This window comes from Pelobates fuscus, chromosome 8 (genome assembly GCF_036172605.1).
Source record: "Pelobates fuscus isolate aPelFus1 chromosome 8, aPelFus1.pri, whole genome shotgun sequence".
NCBI classification, from domain to species: Eukaryota; Metazoa; Chordata; class Amphibia; order Anura; family Pelobatidae; genus Pelobates; species Pelobates fuscus.
In genome coordinates, this window is record NC_086324.1 from 163,502,334 (window position 1) to 163,527,384 (window position 25,051).

At 42.0% G+C, this 25,051-nt stretch overlaps 1 protein-coding gene across 2 annotated transcripts; it reads right to left on the reverse strand.

The window, feature by feature from the left end:
* Nucleotides 1-338: 338 nt before the first annotated feature.
* On the reverse strand, nucleotides 339-20,404 carry LOC134571928 (ras-related protein Rab-40C). Of its 2 annotated transcripts, none has more exons than XM_063430622.1 (7): nucleotides 20,117-20,404; nucleotides 12,969-13,229; nucleotides 8,401-8,461; nucleotides 8,010-8,070; nucleotides 6,037-6,114; nucleotides 5,360-5,582; nucleotides 339-1,631 (listed from the first exon to the last, which is right to left on the reverse strand). In XM_063430622.1, the coding sequence occupies exons 2-7, from the start codon at nucleotides 13,108-13,110 to the stop codon at nucleotides 1,336-1,338; spliced, it is 861 nt and encodes a 286-aa protein (XP_063286692.1). In that variant the 5' UTR covers nucleotides 13,111-13,229; nucleotides 20,117-20,404; the 3' UTR covers nucleotides 339-1,335. The 2 variants fall into 2 exon arrangements, with proteins under 2 accessions (XP_063286692.1, XP_063286691.1); XM_063430621.1 differs by having other exon boundaries at nucleotides 12,969-13,320.
* Between the last annotated feature and the right edge of the window lie 4,647 nt (nucleotides 20,405-25,051).

Here is a 25,051-nt window from a genome sequence, read left to right on the forward strand (position 1 = left end):
GTTTTCACTGTGTGTTGACACTAATAGGTAACCTCAATACAATAGGAGATTTTTTGGGGGTGATTCAATAGCCCATTCCCCCAATGTGCTGGTTGCCTTATAGGATGCAGTATATACATAAAGCATATTAAATACATGGGAAAGGGTGAGAGCTGTGTTTGTGAGGCTGATGACTCTGCAAATGCAATGGGAAGTCTCAGCAATTTGCTTCATAGACAGACCGGGGACGATACCCTCCATCACACAATGAATGCAGAGTGTTTAACCACTTAAGGACCAAACTTCGGGAATAAAAGGGAATCATGACATGTCACACATGTCATGTGTCCTTAAGGGGTTAAAAGGCTCACAGGTGCAAGGTGAGAAAGTGAAGAATAAATAAAGATGTTGACTCTACACATGAGCCTGGGGATTTGTATGCATTTTGCAATGACTGATCATCGTAGGAGGCTTTAACCAAAAACTATATACTGAGGTAGAACATTTTTTTTTTGTTCCTTCTAGGTCACGATAATCAGGGCCTGCAGTCACTACTCTGCCTAGTGTTGGTACACAGCTCCCATAGGGAGTGTCTTATTAAGGACTTTAAGCAAGTGGGATGGAGACCTAGAAAACCTGGAAGGACAAATAAGCCAAGCCATCTTTGTTGGCAAGCCTCTCTTAAAAGAACAATCCAACTTAGAGCTGACTGGCCTGGCCAGCTTTGGTTAAACAAGTCTCCAGATTTCAGATCAGTACTGGGGGGAATGAAAACCTTCGTACTACCTGAAAGTATATAAAAAATACTTTCCTTTCTCTCTTTGACAGGGGAGCAAGTACTGTGCTCAAGGCCTGAAGACAAAGCCTCTTCCCTTATTCCTCCCATGCCCTTGTAGAGAGGGTTTGCGAGAACAATTCATATTTACAAATTAATAAAAAGGAGTATTATACAGTATTTTTATCTATAAAAAAACGAAACGAGGTGAGGCATTAGATAATATACACAGATATATAAATAAAAGAAGGAGAATTCAGTTTAGCACTGTGCTGTGTGCTCGATGCAGCCTTTGGGTTAGGAGACATTAGGTAGGACCATCATGCGGTAGGGACCCATGGAAGTTTGGAGATGACCTAGATCACCTCTGGAAGTGAACCTTTGAAAAAGGTAAGGAATGGAAATGCCAATTGTTCTATCTGCTCTTGTTCGCGTTGGATACCAAGTTGGCAAGATTTAGGAATTGGGTCTAGGTCCATGCAAAATGTGTTGGCTGCTAAGTGGACTCTCCAAATGATCCAAGCTATGGCTCTACAGTGGTGGGTGCCCCTGGAAGGCATCACGTACACCAGATTCTCATGCTAAGATATTTTACAGTTGCTTCTAGAACAGTTCTGCGGTGGACTCTGTGGAGGTCGTATTGACTTTGAGCGTTTAAGGCTGTTGCCTTTGCTTCCCCCACCACTTCCTGTGGCTCCACCACTACCCCCGGCCACAGAGTACGAACGTCCGTGCATCATAACCGCATTCATGCCGTTGGCCATGGAGAAGGACTTAAGATGGCTCTTGATGGCCACTGGAAGTGGCAGCTTGTCAATAAGATGCACAGGGGTACAGGAGACAATGGCACGGCAACATAGGTCTTGCAGACTGAACACTGTGGGGAAACAAAAGAACATTTTAAAAATAAAATTACTAAGCAGCCATGAAAGTATCAATAAAATCAAAAGCAACCTTGTTGACTATAAAATGTATTCTCCTAAAACAATTCTTAGTTAAAACAAAAATGTTAAAGTAGATCTTCTTTCAGTAAAGCCAGTGCAAATTTCAGGTACCCCAACAGATTTGAGAAAAAAAAAAATAAAGCGTATAAAAGAATAGTCTCTCCCAAACAACCCACAGAGGTTGATCTAGTGTCTAACCAGCTGAGAGTCTCTAGAGCAGCAACAGCCAACCTTTAAAACAAAATTCTTTCTGAACTACATTTACTCTGTGATGCTCAGCAAGACGCAGGGACACAGCCAAATGCAAAAAAAAATAAAAAAAATAAAAATACACACAGTGAGGGATAAAAGTGTTTGATCCCCTCCTGATTTTGAACAATTGCACACTGACAAAGAAATGACCAGTCTATAATTTTAATGGTAGGTGTATTTTAGCAGTGAGAGACAGAACAAAAAAATCCAGAAAAACGTATATGTCAAAAAAGTTATAAACTGATATGCATGTCAATGAGTGAAATAAGTAGGTATTTGACCCCTTTGACTTGGTGGCAAACACAGAGGTCAGACGTTTTTTGTAGTTGACCACCAGGCTTGCAGACATCTCAGGAGGGATTTTGTCCCACTCCTCTCTGCAGATCCTGTCCAAGTCATTAAGGTTTCGAGGCAGACGTTTGGCAACTTGAACCTTCAGCTCCCTCCACATATTTTCAATGGTATTAAGGTCTGGAGACTGGCTAGGCCACTCTAGGACCTTAATGTGCTTCTTCTTGAGCCACTCCTTTGTTGCCTTGGCTGTGTGTTTTGGGTTATTGTCATGCCGGAATACCCATACACGACCCATTTTCAATGCCCTGGCTGAGGGAAGGAGATTCTCATCCAAGATTTGACGGTACATGTCCACGTCCATCGTCTTTTGATGCGGTGCAGTTGTCCTGTCCCCTTAGTAGAAAAACACCCCCAAAGCATAAGGTTTCCACCTCCATGTTTGACGGTGGGGGATGGTGTTCTTGGGGTCGTAGGCAGCATTCCTCCTCCTCTGAACACGGCAAGCCGAGTTGATACCAAGTTCTCCTCTGAATCATTCAGATGTTTATTGTCCAACTTCAGACGGGCCTGTACATTTGCTTTCTTGAGCAGGGGGACCTTGCGGGTGCTGCAGTATTTCAGTCCTTCACGGCATAGTGTGTTACCAATTGTTTTCTTGGTAACTATAATCCCAGCTGCCTTGAGATCATTAACAAGATCCTCTGATGTAGTTCTGGGCTGATTCCTCACCGTTCATCATTGAAACTCCACGAGGTGAGATCTTGCATGGAGCACCAGACTGAGGGAGACTGACAGTTATTTTGTGTTTCTTCCATTTGCGAATAATCACACCAACTGTTGTCACCTTCTCACCAAGCTGCTTGGCGATGGTCTTGTAGCCCATTCCACCCTTGTGTAGATCTATAATCTTGTCCCTGACATCCTTGCATTGGCGGATCCAGGGGGGGGGGGCAACAGGGCAATTGCCCCCCCCCCCCCCCCCCCGAGATTCTCCCCTGCCGGCTAGTGCAGGGCTGGCATTGCCCAAGCGCCAGCGGACCGGGGAGGGAGATCAGTGATCTCCCTCCCCGGTCCGCAGGCACATTACTGACAGCCGACCGGAAGGGGAGGGTGAGAGGACCCGGGAGCTGTTACCAGCAGCTCCTCCGGGTCCTCCTCTCGCGAGATTTGGAGCGTTGCCGCGGTTACCACGGCAACGCTCCAAATCTCGCGAGAGTGAACTCTAGCCCTGGAGCGCGGGCTAGAGTTCACTGGAACCACTGGACCACCAGGGATTCCCCACTGGGACCACCAGGGATCCAGAAATGTCCCCCCTCCTCCTCAATAAAGGTAAGAAGGGAGGGGGGACATAATATATTTTATTAAATACATTTTTTTTTTTTTTTTATTAAAAAGCCTCCCTTCCCTCCTCCCCTCCCCCCATACACACACTGCCCCCATACACACACTGCCCCCATACACACACTGACCCACAAACACTGCCCCACATACAAACACTACACACACTGACCCCATACACACACTGCCCCCACAAACACTGCCTCCATACACACACTGCCCCACAAACACTGTCCCCATACAACACTGTCCCACAAACACTGTCCCCATACAACACTGTCCCACAAACACTGTCCCCATACACACTGCCCCACAAACACTGTCCCCATACACACTGCCCCACAAACACTGCCCCATACACACTGCCCCACAAACACTGCCCCATACACATACTGCCCCGCACACACACTGCACACCTATACACACACAGTGCCCTACACACATTGCCCCAAACACACACACACGACCCCCCCATACACACAGTGCCCCCCATACACACACTGCCCCACACATACATACAGTGCCCCACACATACACACAGTGCCCCACACAGACATACAGTGCCCCCATACACACACTGCCACCCTTACGCACTCACACTCACTTCACCGCTCACACACACACTTCACCCCTAACACACACCACTTCTCCTATGCCCTATATCCCAGCAGACCCCAGGTAAGTTGTCAAACTGTTCTTAAACGGTATGACTACTTACTCCGGGGTGGGATCCTGGCACTACTGGCACCATAACTACTACACTGAGCTGTAGTGGTTATTGTGCTAGGATTATTTTTTTTAAATAATCTACAAGTGCCCCTCCCGAGATCAGGCTCTGGATCCGCCACTGCATCCTTGGACAGCTCTTTGGTCTTGGCCAAGGTGGAGAGTTTTGAATCTGATTGATTGCTTCTGTGGACAGGTGTCTATTATATAGGCAACGAGCTAAGATTAGGAACACTCCCTTTAAGAGAGAGTGCTCCTAATCTCAGCTTGTTACCTGTATAAAAGACACCTGGTAGCCAGAAGTCTTGCTGATTGATAGGGAATCAAATACTTATTTCCCTCATTGACATGCAAATCAATTTATTTTGTTTTCGACATGCATTTTTCTGGATTTGTTTTTTGTTATTCTGTCCCTGTTTAACCCCTTAAGGACACATGACATGTGTGACACGTCATGATTCCCTTTTATTCCAGAAGTTTGGTCCTTAAGGGGTTAAATACACCTACCATTAAAATTATAGACTGATCATTTCTTTGTCAGTGGGCAAACGTTCAAAATCAGCAGGGGATCAAATACCCCCCCTCACTGTATACACATATACATACATTTATTTAGAGTGGATATTTGTCAATGGTGGTATAAAAAAATAAAATAAAATTAAAAAAAATAAAATTAAAAAAAATAAAAATATTCCCATCTAAACCCACCCTGACTTTCCATGGTTGTCCAATGCCAGACTTCTCAATACAGCTCTATGAGAAATCTATACAAGGCGGATGCTCAAGGTAACTGCTGTTTCCTGAGTTTAGCTCCACAGACCTAAACAAATCAGGAAGTAACAGGACCTACTATAGAATTGACAGCCAGGGGGTGTAACAAGGTTAATTCATAAAGTTTATATTAAATCTGGAAAAGGGAAAAAAAAATGATATATATATTTTAACCTTTTACTTTATGAAACTTTAGTTTTCTTGCTCTATACAAACTATGATCTTGTTAAACTACCTACGTATCACAATGCTCCACAACGGCCTCACTGAAGTCTCTTACCCCTGTTTGGCCTCCATATTTTTTCCATTCCGTGCCGCATGAGGACGATACGGGACAGTTCTGTGAAAGATTCAGTCACGTTGAAGTTGCAGAGTGGACTAACTTCAAAGAATGTCATCCCATTTTTCTCAGCATACGCCCGCGCTTGCTCAGTGGGGACTTGTCTTTTGAAAGCCAAATGCAGTCTATTTCCCACCAATATTCGAGGTACTCCAGGAGCATGCTGTAAACAGTTATAGATACAAAGAAAATGTCAAAGATTACACATCAATTAAAAATCACAAGAGATCGTTTCAAAAGTTCCTGAATTGGTTATTGAAAAATGGTTCGTATTAGATCTTGTAAGCGGTAGCAATTAAAATAATCCTTTCAACTTCCTGCTAGCAATTTCAGGATTTTAATTGGCTTCCACATCCACCTAAAGTTTTGGGTGAGGTTGTTCAACATACTAGTTAAAACTTTTTGAGCTAAAAAGGAGGGCTTAAAAGCAGTGGAAATTGACTGAATTTTAAATTGGTAAAAAACAAACAAACAAAAAAAACAGTTAAAGGGGCTATGTATGCACCATAACCACTTCATGATGTTATAGTGGTTATGGTGCTATTAGATTGCATGTGATTGCAACCCCAAGTTCTGGGACAGAATTCCTAAAAGCCAGCTTCTACTCTAGCCATTACCTCGTCTATTTCTTTGATCCACCGGTCTATTCCATCGAAGGACCATCTGTTGGTGATGTCGTAGACTAATAGAATGCCCTGTAAGACAATAAAAGCAGAAATGATCGGTTAGCTTGCAGACACTCAGGCTTTCATTTACATAGTGAGCTAGTGATGAGCCATCCACGCACAGGCAGAAAGATGGGTTTAGTAGGCCTTGTGGGAATCATGCCATCTGGATCAGATTCCCTAGAGATCCCAGACAACACAGCTCCCAGCAATTAACCTTTCCAGCAGCTGAGTGATTTGCAAAGATAACACTATTCACTATAATGCCTTGCACATGTCCAAGACCCCTGACTGACCCAGCAATGTATTCATGCCATTAAAATTCAGAACATCTTTTCATTCATTTCCCTAAGGTCGTGTGCTTTGAAATAGAAAACAAAGAGATACAATATTGCATTTGGTCACATGTATTTTTTTGTACTTTAATTTGCATATTAGAACACAAGGACACACTTTTAGACTGTTTATATGAAATGTACAAACTGCAGCACTACACCGCTCAAATCATTCACCATTCAAAGCTGGAACACTGTGAGCAACTAGCTGCATAACAACTCCTGGGCAGGATTCACGGCCAAGCGACAGAAGGGGTTCATCTAAAACCATAGACGGACGTGCTGCTAGCGAATAGAAGCGTATTGGCAGCTTGCGACCACGTATTGAAGTTTTATTTAATTCATTATTTAAAGGTCAAGGAAGAAGCAGCAAACGGCTCTCTGCACAAAGAGCAGGAAAGTAAATTATTATTATTTTTTTTGTAAATGCTTTATTTTTTTGTTGTGCTTAGAGTAACAACGAGCTTGCAGCGCCACAACAGCAGCAGCAAGCATATACAAGAATAGTAAAACAGAGACGTGACACATTGGAGAGTACTGCACATTTTGACAAATGACAGAAGTCAAGATAAGTGAGCACGGGTGTATAGTGATAAAGTGGAAAGGCACAGACTATTGCATATTAGGTGCAACACAAGGTATGCCTGAAATAAGTTAATAATGCTCGCTAATTCAAAAAGGGCATCTACTATGTGTTGCACTTCTAGAAAGGTGCCAGGCTATTTTATGTGGAATTCTTTAACAATTAAAAAAGTAGAACTCGAGGACCCAAAGCCCTAGAAGGCTGACCAGTAATGCCATTGTACTCCTGTAGGGATGTACCTCCCATCCATGAAAACGGAAAGTACCCCTGGGTTGACGGCCAAGATACCGGGATTATCATTATTTTTCTTCAACTTTTCTTCATTTACCTATTATGGGGATATTTCTAGCTTTAGAACTAGTGGCATGAAAGCGCCCACTAAAAACACTTTCACACGGCACACACGTGGCTTTCTATAGATTTTCACTCGTAATGAAAGGCTGTATTTTACAAAAACTCCATTTGAATTCAGAGTGTATGTCCTTCAATACCCTTGGTTAAGAACCAAAATGCAAGAAACAAGTGCAATACTTATTTAAAACAGACACTACAAGCAGCATAACAACTCTGGCTTGTGACAGGAGAAACCTGGTGCCCACCACAAGAAGTTAAACTGATTTTAAAAAAACAAACAAAAAAAACCTGCCTGCACAACTGCCTAGCGACATCCGGAAGCTCTATATATTGTGCGAACAAAGAGGGAAACTGTGCAGGTTGGGATGGGCAGAAATGGTGGGTTTACGGATTATACGGAGCAAAACTTCATTGTGGGTTTGTTTGTTTTTGATTATGTAAATGGGATCCACACAGGGAAACCAGCTCACACATTGCACCCACATACATTTTTGCCGGGTGTGTCCCTTTAATTCAAGGTATAAGAACAATACAGAGAATATAAAATTTACTCTAAATAGCAGCAGCTGTTTTATATATTTTTACAAAATCACAGGGAGGAATCCAGCTGCTGTGAACTTGTTAACGCAGGTGAGACTAATAGAAGGTTTTACCTGTGCCCCCCTGGAGTAAGAGCGAAATATGGTGCAGAACCTGCCTTGGCCAGAGGTGTCCCTGTGGAGAGAAGCAGAACGTGCGTTAGGAAGGTACAGGGGGAACAAGGGGCTGAATTTAAGCCATGTGGAACCGCTTAAATAACATGGGCAAGAAAATAAAGCTGTAGAAAAATAAATAAAAACAAAAACCACACAGTCCCTTATTGTTTAATTCATAGGATCAAGCGAACCACGATAATTTGTGGTTAAAAGTAATTTGATATCAGTTTCAGAATAAGTGGGATGGCAAGGAGAGTGTGTCATTAAAAAACCTCAATGACACAGGTGTTGGCAGGTTCTGAGCCAGAGACAGGTGTAGGCAGAGTGATTCATTAGCAAACAGCCTTACCAGAGCTCTAATTTGACCCGTCGGCCATCTAGCAGGATGGTAGTGGTTTTGTAGTCAATACCTAGAAATAATAATAGAAATTTAATACAGAACACAATGTAACAAGATCATTATCAGCCTTAACCCTATAGTGACAAAATACTTCAATCAATTATTTACTAGTTCTGAATTACATTTCTCCAGATGCTAAACCACCTTCTGCACTTCATATGTTGTGGACTACATCCCCCTGAGCATTATGATTATGAGCCTTTTGGAAAAGCCGTTGACACCAATCTGTCCATCTCCTCCGCTGGAGAGAGCGGGAGCTGTGGCCTTACACATGCCAGAATGTATGGACAAGTACTGCAGCTTGAAGGAATTTAAAGGCAAGAATGGTATTTTATCCTTGTTTTGCATTTATTTTAAGGTTATGGTTTTAGAGTTCCTTTAAAGAACTATCAAATGTATTCTATATAGAAATAAATAAACAAACAACAAAATCACACACAGTCCCTTATTGTATAATTTTAAAATCTATACAATGAATCAAAGTTAAGTGCCCATAATAGCACAGTTAAAATCTACTGAAATACAGTTCTTGGATCACGGCCATAAAATGTGTTCAAAAGATTGCATCCTTCAGTTCTGTGTCGGAGTACTTTCTTACATTAGAAAAAGGCATTGAATTATTAAGTGCAAACTCTGCCACAATTTGTCCACATTTTAATGTACAACAAAAATAAATTTAATCAAAGCAACCACATTTTACAGAGATGAACAGACGGTGGATAGAATTTCACACTGCTCAGGCATAATGTAATTATCTATCCTTGCAGCCCGACACGGTGCCACTTTAATATCATCGCTATACAAGAGCCAGCCACATGTATATAGAAACCCTAGAATTTAGCCTTGCAATCTGCATCTAAATCCCACTCTTTACCACCAATTATGGTGCTCCCCTGCAGGGGTCCAGCACAGCCTTCACTTTACCTAGTGTGTGCCGTGTCGGATTGCTCTGTACAGCTGAATAACAATTTCTATAAAAATCCTGATTGCATTTATTTCCTTTTGGTCTGTTAACACAATTCATCAGTGTTCTAGCAGCCAGCCCATCATGGGCCAATAGTGCTGGAAGAATCAGACCATCAATGGGATCCTGGACAATCCCATTGAGCAGAGTATATGATACAAACAGCCTTTAGTCTTATATATAGAGGATTTGATAATATGCGTTACTATCCCCATTACCCAAATTCTCTATTTGTGGGAAAATATATCAAACCGTTTTTGTCGGATCCCAGGAAAGGATGAATGTCGCCGAAATACAGCCTCAGACAAAAAAAATAAAACCTCTCCTACAATGAAATAAAATAGCTCTTTGCACAGAACCCCTGTGTGTGTTGTAAGACAATCCTGCAAAAACCAGGGCAGAAAAAGGAGGATTTAATCCGTTAAAAGGCTCCGCAGTGGGACCGGGACCAAAAAAAGTGATTGATTGCCTTTAGACTAGAATAAATAAAACAAACACAGGGTTATCAGTTAAAGTAAGAATAAAACGTGAAATTATTCTAAAATGCGAAATTCACTTTGAACTCCAGACACTTTAGTGAATAATTAGATAGTAACAGCTCAGAGCTCATGTTGGCGCTTAACAAAAGTTGTAAGAATGCAAAATCACGTTGGAGACAAAACTATATTCCAGCAGATGTAGTAAATTTCTGATGAGGCACACCCGGTATAAAAAGCCATTAGTTACAAGGCTTGCTCATCCTGTTCTGTAATTTCATTATTAGCTTTTACAGAAGAGATCGCTAGACCTTGACATTACGTCTTTAGCGAGTTTCCCAATATACACAGGGGATGTGCATCACAAATGTATCCAATGCTGGCAATATTGGGGATTACATTTAAATCTAAAAAGTGGTTTCTCTCACTCTTTGATCTGGATAGCCTTATCTGGCTCATGTCCCATGTGGAGCGTTACATGATGGAACAGGGTGGGATGGAATTTAAAGAAACACTAGTGTTAGGCATACGAAGCTGTATCCTTAACACTATAGTGCCCCTCAGATCCCCTCCCCTCCCCTTCACCATCCCGTAAGGCTGTGAAATGGTTAAAAACCCTTTAAAACCCTTATTCCAGTCCTGAAGACCCTCAGCACTGGCTCCGGCTCCTCCTACGGTAGCGCAAGGGGGAACCTAATGGGATTTGAAGACCTGTATGTTCTCGTGCAAAGCGTGAGGATGGTCCATCGTGGTTAAACTCCTAGTTAATGAAGAAAGCGTCTCTAGTGGCTGTCTGGTACACAGTCACTACAGTCAGGCTTAACCCTGCACTATAAACATTGCAGTTTCTCTGGAACGGCAAGGTTTTAGATTGCATGATTAAAGGGAACAAGGACACTGCACCCAGAACACTTCAATGAGATGAAGTATTCTGGGTGTCTATAGTGACCCCTTAACAGCTCACAAGTTCTCTATATTTTAAGAGTTCTCTATATCTCTCCCCCAATAAAAAAAAAAAATTATAATTTCAGGAGAGTTTGAAAGTGTTGATTTGAAAACAAACATGTAAATATAAGTTAAGTTTTAATTTGGAGAAGTCCTAGGAATGCTGTCCATTTAAGGTGAATATTACACGTATACAACTTGTAGTCCTACGCCACTAGCCAGGCCTTCCAAGTTACTCCCAACGGCAAGTCATAGTATACCCACAGTGCAAACCAAAATATTCCTGTTGTGAAAGTCACCTGCAGATCTCAAGTCAGATTTTGGAAAGACACCTCCTGTGTTACACACACTCTCCCTCGTGTAACTATCTGATTTTATGAATACAGTATAGCTATTTACTCTAATTCTAACAGCAGATATTCCTCTTGGACATATACATTTACTGAATATATTTAGATATGTTCCGGGTCTGGGTTGGAGAAACGTATTGAACATACTGCAATCAGGAAGTGAAGCATCCGCGGAGAACGGAGACAACATTAATTATAGGGTCCAGAGACACCTCTCTACCCTCCATGTCAAAGGGAAATATCTGCACTGAAACACGTTCTACAGCAAATAGTGAATAAGGAAGTCCTATTCACACGTCACAGAGCCGTCACTATTCTACACACAAATATATCCAGGGATATTAACCACACAATGGATGGTCTGGAATTAAGAGAATTCCAAATGTCAGATCAAAACAGATGAACGGGGAAAATGATCCAAGTTACCCATGTTTCCGGCTTAGCTATTTTATCCTGATATTTGTAGATTTAGTGAACAATCCGGATGGAGAGTGGGTGGAAGGTTATGATCCCGGGCAGATAGGAAGTGAGGGCAGGAAATCTTTGTTAAGGAAGCAGGGATGAGACAGTGTGGCTTCACTTCCTGGACCATCAGGCATTCACCAGGAATCTGTTTAAACACTTTGCTGCGAACGGGTGTAAGAGGTGTTCGGCTGACAGTGACAGAGTCTCAGAAGAACAAAGCCATGGAGCCTTCTGGGAAAGTCTAGCAGCCCAGATTTGGCAAGCAGTTAAACAACACTTCGTGCTGGTTCAGTCAAAAAGGAGACATCCTCTGTGTTACATTTGTGTAAAAACCAATATACATACAAAGGAGTAAAATGTTTGGAAACAAAAGGCACCTTAATAGCCGAGGAAAATCTTAAAATGGTATAAAGTTGGTTTATATAAAAAGCGAATGTTCATTAAAATAATTTAATGACCATAACACCAAATTCATTATATACAGATAAAGAATTATTTTAAAAATCTGAGGAGAAAAAAAAAAAAAGCGTCCAAATACCCCTGCACAACACACACACAGACACACACAGACACACACAGACACACACAGACACACTGCTTCCACTTTTAGGATTAACTCATCAAGCCCCTAATACCAGTTGCCAAATTTTGCTTTACAAAACAATTCCATTTTCAGAAAAACAAAACTCAGCAACAAAACAAAGCACAGAGCTGAACTCCTATTAGTGATTCTGAATTAACCGCTATACAAACCCAAACGGTGGAATGTTTGGATGCAGCCACAGCATCCTGTTCCATTGTCTCATAGCAGCTCGTGTTTCACCCAATAAACATAAAACTGGAATTTAAGGAACCTCTAACCCTCATAGCTTTTCCAACACATCTTACTGCAATGATCCAAAATTCAGAATAAACTTCTTGGACACATCCGATATCAATCCAACATAACGTGGCTCAAGCTGAAAAGCAAAAGCATAGGTGCAGACACAAGAGGAATAGCTACTAAACACGCAACTGTTAACTCTCAAAATCTTTATATAGACCAATGGATGCCACCCTTACTAGGTCCTAAAAATCAATCCATGTTGGTTCCTAAGTTTAGAAATAGATGAGCTTCCTAGAGTTAACAAAACAACTGGAAACACAAATCCTGTAGCACTATTTGCTGTAGGACATTGTAGGTCAGGAAATGACAATGTGGCACAACAAAGCCTGGACCAACGCTACACTAAATAGGGGTTTAGAAAAAACAAAAGACAAACAGCCAGATATGAAGTGACAGAGCAGGTTCTGCCTTTGATAGACCACTCCGCTTACCGTTACTGTAAGAGTAAGGAGATTCCGACGCTCCATCCTGTAAACTCTCTAAGATTTCTCCCTTCCCCACGTCGCTGTCTCCAACCAGCAGGAATTTCAATAGGTAGTCATAGCTCTTCACTGGGCTACCCTGAGTCCCCATTCTCCCTCCTAGGAGGCTACTAGGGCAACCTTCATGTCAGTCTGCAGAGACCCCCGTGACAGGAGTAAGATGTATGATGGAGATTCCTTTTTCTTGCAGGACAGCTCCCGTAAAGGCTTCTGCGAAGACAGAGGAGAAGGTTTTTCTGTGCTTTTATAAGCTGCTCTCTCTCCTTCCGCAATCCCTGTGGGACTAGCTCTTCATTAAATCCTGCATAATACATACAATGGGAGAGAGAATGAGATACGCTGCACAAAGTTTAAAATATAGCACAGAATACATTTGCACAATCCTGTATAGAACATATAAACATGTAAACATGGGATACACTAAAGATATCAAAAGAACAACACTCCACATAATGGGATCTGTATACACTACATGACAGGAGAGAGATTAGAACACCAGTCTTAGCAATATTAAATTATTTACGGTATACATTTGTTGAAAGCTTTAAGAGCGACTGCTGGCAGGCTTGTTCATCTTCTGTCCCTCTTTACACAGCTGCAGTGCAAGGATGGATGCTAACAAGCACAAGTCGCAATTCTTTCCCGTACAACGATGGAAGGAAGGAAAGGCTAGCCTGCTCCGTAGTGATTTAGGGAGAACCACTCCTTGGCAGGAGAAAGGATTACACAATGATTTGCATGAGGAGCACAACACAGGCAGATGGGCCTGCTGGTTAACCCCCTCAAAGGCGCACAGAGGCAGCGGAAAAAGAGGATTTATTCAGCACAATGAAAGTAAAGCAACAATAAGAGAGGGGGGGGGGGGGGGGGGGGGGGAAGCACACCCAAAAAACATTATCCAATCCCTATGGAACAAGTTTAGTTTAATATTCACTGAAAACCCACAGGCCAAGGCAAAAATGAATGGATACTAATTTAAATGCATGACCCGGCTCGCATTGTTTTGGAGTTTGGGGGGGTGCTATTCACCCTCCCTGAAGGAAGAGGCTCAGCATCTACACCTGCCACTGACAGACACAAAGGGGATCAGCCATTTAAAAAAAATATTACATTATGTGAACAAAAATTGTGTGTCTTCAACAAAGAATTGTGTTGGTTATAGAGCTGCCTAGTGAGGTCTCATGAGGATTTGTATATTTTATTTTCCCCATTCCTTATAAGACACATTTTCGTCATAGCTTCCAAAAATACACAAACCTGCTCTTTAATCAAACCATAATGATATAATTATATTGAAGAAACGCACACAACATTTAAAAACTAAAAGCATTATTAGAAATTGACCTCTTCAGGTTATTTAAGAAATGCCAGCATGAGATTATAAAACCATTTTAAACATATCCAGGGGCCTTAAAGTATGCAGAGTTTATATTATACTTGCCAATGGCAAGTGACAAGTCAGTCTTAGCAAGTAGAAATGTATCCATACTGACTGTGCTATGCATTCTCCAAACTTTTAAGGTCTGGCTATAATCATAGGACTTGAAGTTTAAACCCTGTATAAAGCATGCACACGTGGTTGAGATTTAGTTGTTAGTATAGAGAAGACATGGGATACAAGTAACTAATCATGGTAGGAGTGCCCTCCCAGGTTTTACACAGTAGCAAGGATGGAGACCGCACAGTTAACTAACTCATATAATGACACATTACAACCCTCTGTCCAGCATTGCATTCAGCACACATTGAACAACAATTCTTAGGTTGAGCTACAGCAGGCTGCTGTAAAGGACACGGCTCTGATCAGCTACAATGGGAATGTGATCTCCAAAACTGGAAGTTATTACCGGTGTACCTGAGCATTGCTGACTGTGTACATCCATTATAGCCAGCGTCAATACATTATCAAAGGGATTCTTCTAGCAGGACAATTCACCATGTCACACAGTAAGCATTATCTCCCTATACAGTACTAGGACGTAACAATAAATCGCCAGTGGTCAGGTTTAGACTCAACCAAATCACTAAGTAAATGAAAGCGATGGATTGCACTTTTCCACTGAAAATATTGGCATTTTTCTATTGGTTTGAATAACAGGAGATTAGAATCTCTGATGGCACAGACTGGCATGCAAGTGCAGAGCATTATGGGATATCAGTGAATGACAATGTATGCCAAATTGTAGTGGATGTGCCAGTATAGTAAGTAAGGGATACACACTTACCTCCCCTGAATATTATTACCTACGGGGGTGAGTGAGAATGGAACTATCACAGCTCAAAGGCTAAAGCCAACCTTTCAGAATCCTCCAGTGGACTCTGGGACTACAAAATAGTGAGATCTCAAATATGAACGTAGTCCTAAATTACCCAGCAGGCTCTCTGTAATACTACAGAGAGCAACATTCAATACACCCTCCAGGGCAGCGATTGTGAATCGATGGCACACTTGTCACCAGCACCACTTACCTAATGCTACATGACAGTCACAAACTTAATATACATTTACTCCAAATCTGGTTAGTGATGGGCAGGGGAACATTGCTATAAAACGTACACACAAACAGCAACATTAACACACCCAACACATTGAAACCAAGAAGCAGACTCCAACATGTGCCAACGAACAGAAAATCCTGCTCAAACTGGCCTTGAAGCAGATGTATACAACCAACATACACATTTACTGTGACACTGAAAATTTGCTGGAAAATGTTTAAACCCCACAATCCATTTAACACCTTGATGCACTTACAGTGCACCTGTCATGACCATTACCTAAAGGAACACTGAGCACCACACTGAGCACCATAATCACTACAGCCAAAGCACCATCACAGTGTATATAGAGTCAACTGCGAATAGTTTAAAGACTTACCTTGGGTACACTGGGTGACAATAACCTCCTCCACGGATCTACATCCAGAGTACAGTGCTTAGTTCGTTAGGTAAAATCTCTCAGTTTACACTTTTACGGCAGGTCTTAGCTTAGTGGAACTAACAGAGTCACCTTCCAGGAGCTCCTGGGCTCCAGAGGAGAAGACAGACCACATGTAAATTGGCAATCCATTCACAGGTTTGACTACTTACACTGGGTGAGTGCCAGGGTGCTGCTGGCACCATAACCACTAGAGCGGGCAGTGCTGGTTAAGTTGCTTGGCGTGTTTCTTTAAAAATCATAAAATGATCTATAAAACGTGCAACCACTATATCAGTCTAGTGTGCCATGCCAGGAGTAGAACAATCAGATAAATTTAATTTTTGATCTGTACTATTCACTAGTTCGCTGCCTACTACAGTGTACAGATTGTATCTAAAGCGAACTGAAAGTGAACTTGTCACAGAACTCGCGTGAAAGCCAAAACTCACCACATGAAACTATTAAACAGGAAAGCTTATTGGAATGGTTTGCTACTTGAGCCTATGTTTGTATAGAATTTGACAAATGCTAAATACAAGTAAATGTGAATCACAATCACAGCTAGATTTGCATCTTCCGCAATTTGAGACGCTGAAAGTTGTGACACTACATTTAGCAATGTGCTTATTACTCAAATGGAAAGATAACTGAGCAATGATGCAACCAGAAGAGAAGGATCTGTGATGTGATCAGTACTTTTTAAAGGTCTGTCAGAAGCTTGAGCGCTGAGGATTGTACAGGCAGATGGTGGGTGGCTAATTGAGAAGTACTCAGGGTAAGAGGTAGACTGAGTGTTCATATTTGTTCTACACGAACACGCCAAACATTCTAAAATTCTTTCACTTCGTCTTTTCAGCTTCACCTCCAGGACTATTCTGGGTAGACAGCAGAACCTCGAAGACAATCAACACAGATACACCTAATAGACAGTATCACACCTTCCTGCCAAGAAAATGTTCTGGGTATTTAATACTTTTTGGTAAAGGTAGTGATCTCCATTCAACTAGCCCTCGTTCTTAGCCATCCTATTACTGGTCATATTCTTCAATTGCTTGCGTTCGTAATGACTACTAAAAAAAAAATATCTCTGACAGTGTTTAGTCTCAAAATGATTAACTTGCACGGTAACCAAAAACAAGACCCATTACACCATAGTCAGCTTTGTGGATGGCCACATACTCTGCAAGCTGTAATAGCGCAGATTCCATCAGATTAATTATGTAACAAATAATCCGCAAAAAATACATTCATCATACCAGGCTAGTCCTGTGGTACAAGGTACGATACGACCCAGTTCAAATGTACTTTCATCAATTACAGTTTGTTTCTCTTTAATGTGTTTGTTATAAAATAAACAGTTTTGCCTATAACCTGCCATTTCTGACTGCCTCTCGACCTGTAGAGCTTATAATCTTTCAATAATAAATACGTTTATTAAATGATCAGAATTCTAGGTGCTCCAGTTCTAACTTTTAGCTTTCTACAGCAGGAAGCAGTCTATTGAACTACAGCTACCAGAACCACTTGCCCTGCCCATGAAAGAATGCTTATAGGATAAACACAGCACTTCTTCATAAAGTTACGTTCGCATTGGCTGCCTGAGACACTTTATGCTCAGGGATAACCATCCTCTATGATTTCTTTCTGGGAAGGCACTTTTTAGAGACTCCATTTAAAGGATCACTCAGAAGCACCATAACCACCCCCAAAGTAAGTAGTAAATCTGTTTGCTAATGGTTTGACTTTTTACCTGGGGTCTACTGGGTTCCAGAAGCTCTTGCTGCTAGCTTTGGTCAGCCTTTCTGGGTAAACCCTGCTGTGCGGGGCATGCTCATGGGCAGAGAGGGTCAAGCAATTGCTCTCAGCCAATGAGCTAAGCCCTGCACCACTGGGCTTAACTCTTAAGACTGTGCCTGCCCAGTGAGGAAGCAGAGCATGGTGCCCAGGGGACACCAGGTAAGAAATCAAACATTTAGTAAATGGGGTTTAACAACCGACAATGGGCCAAGGCACTCCTTGAATCACTCTAGTGATTATGGTGCTTGGTGTGTGTGTTCCTTTAATGCACTGTTTTTTTCTGCCTACAAGACTCCCATTGTAATAGGAATGGAGATTAAGAAATATAAATGCATGGTGTGACATCTAATAAATCACAGCAGGACATGTCTTGATAGGAAAGCTAGATGGGTTAAAAGTAAGTAGTATACTTGGTTTATCTTTTCCGTTTTACACATACCACCACTGGATACGTATGAGTTACTATTCACTTTTTTCTCCCCCAAAGTTTTTACAAGTATATTATTTTCTTTGAGTATATATGAAAAGGTAGCTTGCAAAAGCTGCAGAACTGCTGTGTGCAGCCTCTGCAAGCCCTCCCCTTTCTACCCAGCATGGACTTTCAGAGGCTTCTCATTGAGATTTTCTCAGTACTACAGCTCATTGAGAATAGAGAAAAGACAGGGGGTGGTGGGAGTTCTGCTCCCAGTTATAAAAACAATTTCTATTGAAATCTGCAATTTTCTTTTATATACAAAATGTCATGAAAATGATAGATTCAAGACACATAAGAGCCCCTCAGCAAGCTCAGATGTGTTATTTGTAAGGAGTGTTTCTTTAAACTGCCAAATAGAAATGTATTAGATTATGCAATACCAAACACCTTAATTTTGATTTATTTATATATATTTTTATAATGTCTGAACGAAATTTTTGTCTATTTGGTTTGTAAAATGCTGTAAAATACACAGAGCATTATTTACTAGATTCTGTTCAGTGCAAGCCTAGAGGCAAAACAATGTTGTAACCATTTGGGAGGTGAATCCACACCTATAATTTGCTACTGTGCTGGCGTTGCAAGGCGTCAGCAGTTTGACACCATTTTTATATGCTCATTCAGTGAGGTCACACCCTCACTGTGAATGAGACAATTCCCATGAAGCACAGCCTGCCACCTAACTGGCTGAGCTTAAATGATCACTATAGTGTCAGGAAAATAAACCCATTTTCCTGACACTGTCATTCTTGGGGGACACTCACCCTCAGGGTCCCCCTCTGCACTGGTGACCTCTCCTCCCCTGCCAACGCCAACTCCTGAGTGGAACGCGCATGTGCGGCAAGAGCCGCATGCTTTCTAACAGTCCAAAGGAAAGCATTTCTCAATTCTTGCCTATGGATGTTCTGCACACTGGATGCAAGTTTTGCATCCAGCGTCACAGAAGCGCCTTTAGCGGCTGTCAGGAAGACAGCCACTAGAGGTTGGATTAACCCTGCAATGTAAACCTAGCAGTTTCTCCGAAACTGCTATGTTTACGCGTGAAGGGTTAAAACCTGGGGGACCTGGCACCCAGATCACTTCATTGAGCTGAAGTGGTCTTGGTGACAATAGAGTCCCTTTAATGAAAACCAGACTTTAATAACAAACTTGCCTATTACGTCCTCAGTGTCTTTGTAGCTCATATAAAGCAATGTTTGCGATAAATTCTACCTCCTTCACTCCACCAGTGTGTGTTGTTTATAAGTCACCAACAAATTCCGTATCGCTGTACAATGGGTGGACTAACAGACACGTATTAATAACCAGATGAGTTGGACGCACAGGATCAGAGGGGTTAAGGGGCCCTGCTCAATGAGATTACATGCTGGAGGGAGTGGGGTAATGTGACACACAAGGTAAGGGTAGCCTTATACAAGGATCTGCTTAATCTCAGATCCCCAAGGGGTTAGAGACACCCCCTGTATAGAGCTTCATGCCACCCTATCGTACAAACCATGTCCCCCAGATACTACAGGTCTTCATGCTGATGGGCAATGCATGAAAAGTGCTGCTTGGAGCCCTTTCTCTCCAGAAGCCATAGATCAGGGGCGGGCAATCTTCTGCCCTCCAGATGTTTTGGACTACATTTCCCATAGTGCTCTTAGGGCCACAATGGTAGCAAAGCATCATGGGAGATGTAGTCCATAATATCTGGAGAGCCGAAGCTTGCCCACCGCTGCCATAGATTCCCCAGCACTTGGTATACATTGTCCTGCAGCACGAACAGCTGGTTTATACCCAGGGAACCATGGCACCTGGCTGCCCAGGACTACAATTCCCATGCTGCTTTACTAAAGCCACGGCTGGCAGAGCATTGTGGGAGTTGTAGTCTGGCAGACGGGGAGGGTAAGAGATGGAACTCACCCACAAGGCCCAGCACTTCATGCCCGCAGAGCAGGCCGCACCGTGGGCAGGGCAGCCAGGCGAGCCCCGGGCTGTGGCCTAGTCGAGCTGAGAGCCAGGAGGCGGTGATCGCGGAGCCGGCGGGGTGCGCTCCCTCCGAACTCGGTCTGACTACAGCGAATCCCTTCAGCCAGCCGCCGCTGCAATCCTTCCACCGTGACCTGAATTCCCAGCAACGCACTGCGCATGCGCTGCCCGACACGGGGCACGCCACTCAACGGCCAGGCACGCCCCCTTCCCCGCTTCCTTCAGCCAATCATCGAAGGGGTGACTGGGAAATCCCGCCTAGTGACATCACAGCAAAAAGATCGCCTGCCATTGGATACCACACACACCTATGCCTACAGTGTTATGGGATTGAGACCACGCCCCCGATACCTAACTACGTCACGCTTACATAAAGCAGCAGGTAGACCTGGTGGGCACGCCCCTCTCTTCTGATTGGCTGAGGCTTGGTAATCGAATGTCTAAATGGGACTGAGCTCAGGGATGGAAGGAAGCATCAGGCTAAAGCTGGCAAAGCATCGTGGGAGTTGTAGTTCTTCAGAGGAGAGGCTATATATAATATGTAATGATGGTAGCTATACACCAACACTGACAAAAAATAAACAAACAGGCATTGTCCAATGTTTTAATAGTAAAATAAAGCTAAGTATGTTTTAACTTGATGACTATATCTTCATACAGTATCTCTCAATCAAGAACCACAAAGAAAACACAGGTCCCCAGACTGATCACTTCGTCCAAAACCTCACCATTAAAGGACTTAACCCCTTAAGGACCAAACTTCTGGAATAAAAGGGAATCATGACATGTCACACATGTCATGTGTCCTTAAGGGGTTAAAGGGAATTTTAAATACGATTCTCACAAACAGAAAGCATTGGAAAATTACCACACATTCAGCGCCAATAAAAGAAGGATTTAATGCTGAACACCACAGGAACTTTATATAAACACACCTTAATGTGCGCTATATTTCAATTTCAATACTCCCGCTTTCTAACATTTGAGCAATTTATATATACCCATATATGTGGCTGTACACAAATACAGTGGAACCTCGGTTAACGAATGCCTCGGTAAACGAAAAATTCGGTTTACGTATAAAAATTCATTTAAAAAAATGCCTCGGTTTACGTATTTTTTTCACAATACGAAACAAGTGTCCCAGTTTATAGCTCCGCCCCCTGCATACTGAAGTGTGGGTAGCACATGAGTGTGTAGTGTGGAGGTGTTGGAGAGGTTTTGGAGCCATTTGCAGCAAGTTGTGTAGCCTTGTGGAGCCATGTTCAGCAAGTTGTGGAGGCTTTTGAAGCCACTTGCAGCAAGTTGTGGAGCCATTTGCAGCAAGTTGTGGAGCCTTTTGGAGCCATTTGCAGCAAGTTGTGGAGCCTTTTGGAGCCATTTGCAGCAAGTTGTGGAGCCTTTTGGAGCCATTTGCAGCAAGTTGTGGAGCCTTTTGGAGCCATTTGCAGCAAGTTGTGGAGCCTTTTGGAGCCATTTGCAGCAAATTGTGGAGCCTTTTTGAGCACTTTGCAGCAAGTTTTGGAGCCTTTTGGAGCCATTTGCAGCAGGTTTTGGAGCCTTTTTGGTGCATCTCAAGAGGTGGAAAGGTAGGGAGCTGAGCTTAGTTGTTTGCATGCCTTTTACTGTGTGTTGATGTGTGATGTTTTAAAACATAAAGTTGGATGTTTGAAATGTTATTGTTTGATTAATCATGTCCCTGTACAGTATTTATGCCTTTAACCCCTTAAGGACCAAACTTCTGGAATAAAAGGGAATCTTGACATGTCACACATGTCATGTGTCCTTAAGGGGTTAAAGTGCACTTTATAAAGAGTTTTGAACAGATGAAATACTTTATTTGACTTTTTTCTCACCTCCGGAACGAATTAATTGGTTTTCAATGCATTCCTATGGGAAACAGTGTTTCGGTTTACGAATTTTTCGCAATACGAAACATCCCGGAGAACGCATTAAATTCGTAAACCGAGGTCCCACTGTACACAAGAAATGGGTCAGCGCTAATACATCAGTGAATAGGCAGCAACCACAACAAAGGGAATCACTCTCACCCTTTGAATAAAAATAAAATAGAAATGTACAAGGATCGATAGGGGCTGCGCCACAGGGAGTAATAAAATATAGTCAATAATAGAAAGTCCAGTTGTATAAAAGGAAACCTTTAGGGTTTAAGACCCCATTAGAAAAAGACATGTTGGCGAAATGCCTTATTGCATGTTTTACTTTGTATTTATAATAAAGGAATCTTTTTGCCCAAATATACCTAGGTTTGTGCCAATTTCCTTTTAATTATTTCAAAGTTGTTTTCAATTTTTGCTTATTTTTCACCTGGCTTTTTTCCACCACTCCAAAGAAATCCAAGGTGGGGATTATACCACCAAAGCTGATACCATAGAGCAGTTAGCTTGCTCTGCGTTGTGTGAGTATATTTTATATATCCTTTTTATACATTGTTTTTATCTTATTGAGAGCACTATTGTCGCCTCCCTACTTTTGTTGTCGTTTGAGCTCCAGTTAACCCAGAGACTGAGGATAGCTACATTATATCCCGAAGTGGGGATTGTATCACTACAAGCGCAAGACGCCAGAGCTGGCTGTAGCTCTGTCAAATGTGAGTGCATTATTATTATTTCACCATAATCACTTTATATGCACTATTAGGTCATTTCTTTCTTCTTCTCTACATTTCATATGATTGAATATCGGAGAAACTGATTACGGATACCCTTCCCAAGCCTTCGGAATTTACATCTCTCGTTGAATATACCATAAAGACACCACCTGGTGTGAACCTAAAGGTTTCTTTCATACAACTGGACTTCCTATTATTGACTATATTTTATTACTCCCTGTGGTGCAGCCCATATCTATCCTTGTATATATGTAGCGGAGTATTTGTGTGCCTTGCTCTGCTGTTTTTTTTTTTTTTAGTTTTTTTTTATTAGCTTATTGACTCGTCTCTGTTTATTTACTTGTTGTGACTATTCTCAATCAATCTGCACCTTTCATGCTCTGGCCCACCTTCTGCTATTTATGATACCCCATTCAGCTCCCTCCCCTTCTCTAACAACATCATATTGATCAGTCTTGCTTGAGACCTAAGGAAGAGAGGAAAATCCTCGAAAACTTGTCTTTTAAGTATTATGTTAGTCCAATAAAAAAGGTATAATTGCATACGCCAATACTCTGGTATTTGGCATTGCACATATATAATAATAAAGTTAACTTCCTCTCTTTTCTTGGTGGTAGCTTATGCATACGGAGCAGTTATGAGCATTTTCCAGCCCTGATCACCTGTTTTTCCAGTCCCGAGTGCCAGGATGACATGACCCTTTTTACACATTGACACTAACTGAATCATGGACATGTCAGCCTGCTGACTATGCCCTTGCCTACCTCCTACCAATATGAGACCCACCAAAGTTATCAGGTCTAATAATATATAACGGAAGTGAAATACGGATTATACGAAAAAACTGGTAATCAAGGGATCCAGGAGAAAACATAAATATACCTCAACACTGATTGGCTGAGAGCAAAGTGCATCTCAGCCAATCACTGCCAACCAGGTTGTACACAATGGACAACTGATAATGCAGAAGTGTGAATTCTGTATTATCAATACGGTTGAGAAGGGGGCAATCTCTGGGTGCCAGGGGGAGTTCTTGTTTATTTTTAAAAGTTAAGTATACTTTTAAAAACAGTTTGACATTAAACTAAGGGACACTACCCAGAGACTCTAGTCTTCACATTCACTACAACATTAGAGGTTGTGTCATATAGAGTGCTCTAATAATGAAACACACCACACAACTAAATTTTCTCTGTTGTCTTCTGAAGCTGGACTGTGTTTGGATCCGTGACCATTAGGGCGTGTGATAAAAGGTCCCCATCTACATGTCACAATGAAAATCAGTGACGGACATGATCACTCCAAATAGGAAAGCGCAGTCTTTAATCGAAGTCCGAATACACGATAACGTTTCGACCTTGCCATGTGGTCTTTATCAAACCAAGTCAAGACTTGATAAAGACCACATGGAGTGGTCGAAACGTTATCATCATGTATTTGGACTTCAATCTCCCATTGGAAGAGTTGGATTTTTGCATTAAATCGTCAACAGGGATTTGCCACTACTGGAAACTATATTTAAATTTATGGAAACAATTTAAAAATTCTTGTGAAGGAAATCTCGAACTGCTGTTGGGCAGGGACTCTGCCGAGTGGCTTAGAACAGACAGCTGATGCCCTAATCCAACCAAAAGTCCTCCATTCATATGCTCCTCTCTTAGGCCGTTGTTATGAATGGGGAGCATTGTCTTAAACCATCAGCTTGAGACTTCCTTTAAAAGAACTTCTGAACGTGGAAGGGGACAGAGAGAAATAGCGCTGCAGAGCAGACTTTAGGGTTAAACCTTTAGAAAGCACTTGGTACCTCATGGCACCATAACAACTTAATGTCAATGAAGTTGTTATGGTGTCCTTAATTTTCCTTTAATGATTCATTAGCCCACAGGGGAAAGGCTACTCAGGTCTCCATGTACTATAAAACAGATCAAGGAGATTTGTTTTTTAAGGGACACTCCTAGCACCATAAACACTACAGTTCACTATAGTGGTCAAGGTGCAAGGAGAGGTCAGGCGCCCATCTTAGTAAGTAGTCAAACTATTTAGAAAGGTTTGACTTCTTACCCTGGGTCAGCCAGGCACTCCTTGCCGCTCTGCAGTCTTCAGGAGAGCTGTAAGCTCTGACTTGAGACATTTTACCTGGAGCCCTCTAGGTGCCAGTTCCCCTCTTGTTCCTTTAAATAGTAAAATGCATGCATGCTATGGTTCATTTGACAGCAGAAAATATCCCAAACATATTT

What these genes read in the sequence shown, in the direction of transcription:
- LOC134571928 (XM_063430622.1), bottom strand. Translation starts at nt 13,110, where the DNA reads ATGGGGACTCAGGGTAGCCCAGTGAAGAGCTATGACTACCTATTGAAA. An exon ending in CTTACTCCAGGGGGGCACAG is followed by an intron (nt 6,115 to 8,009) that starts GTAAAACCTTCT and finishes ATTGTCTTACAG; the next exon opens with GGCATTCTATTAGTCTACGA. An exon ending in GGATCAAAGAAATAGACGAG is followed by an intron (nt 5,583 to 6,036) that starts GTAATGGCTAGA and finishes AACTGTTTACAG; the next exon opens with CATGCTCCTGGAGTACCTCG.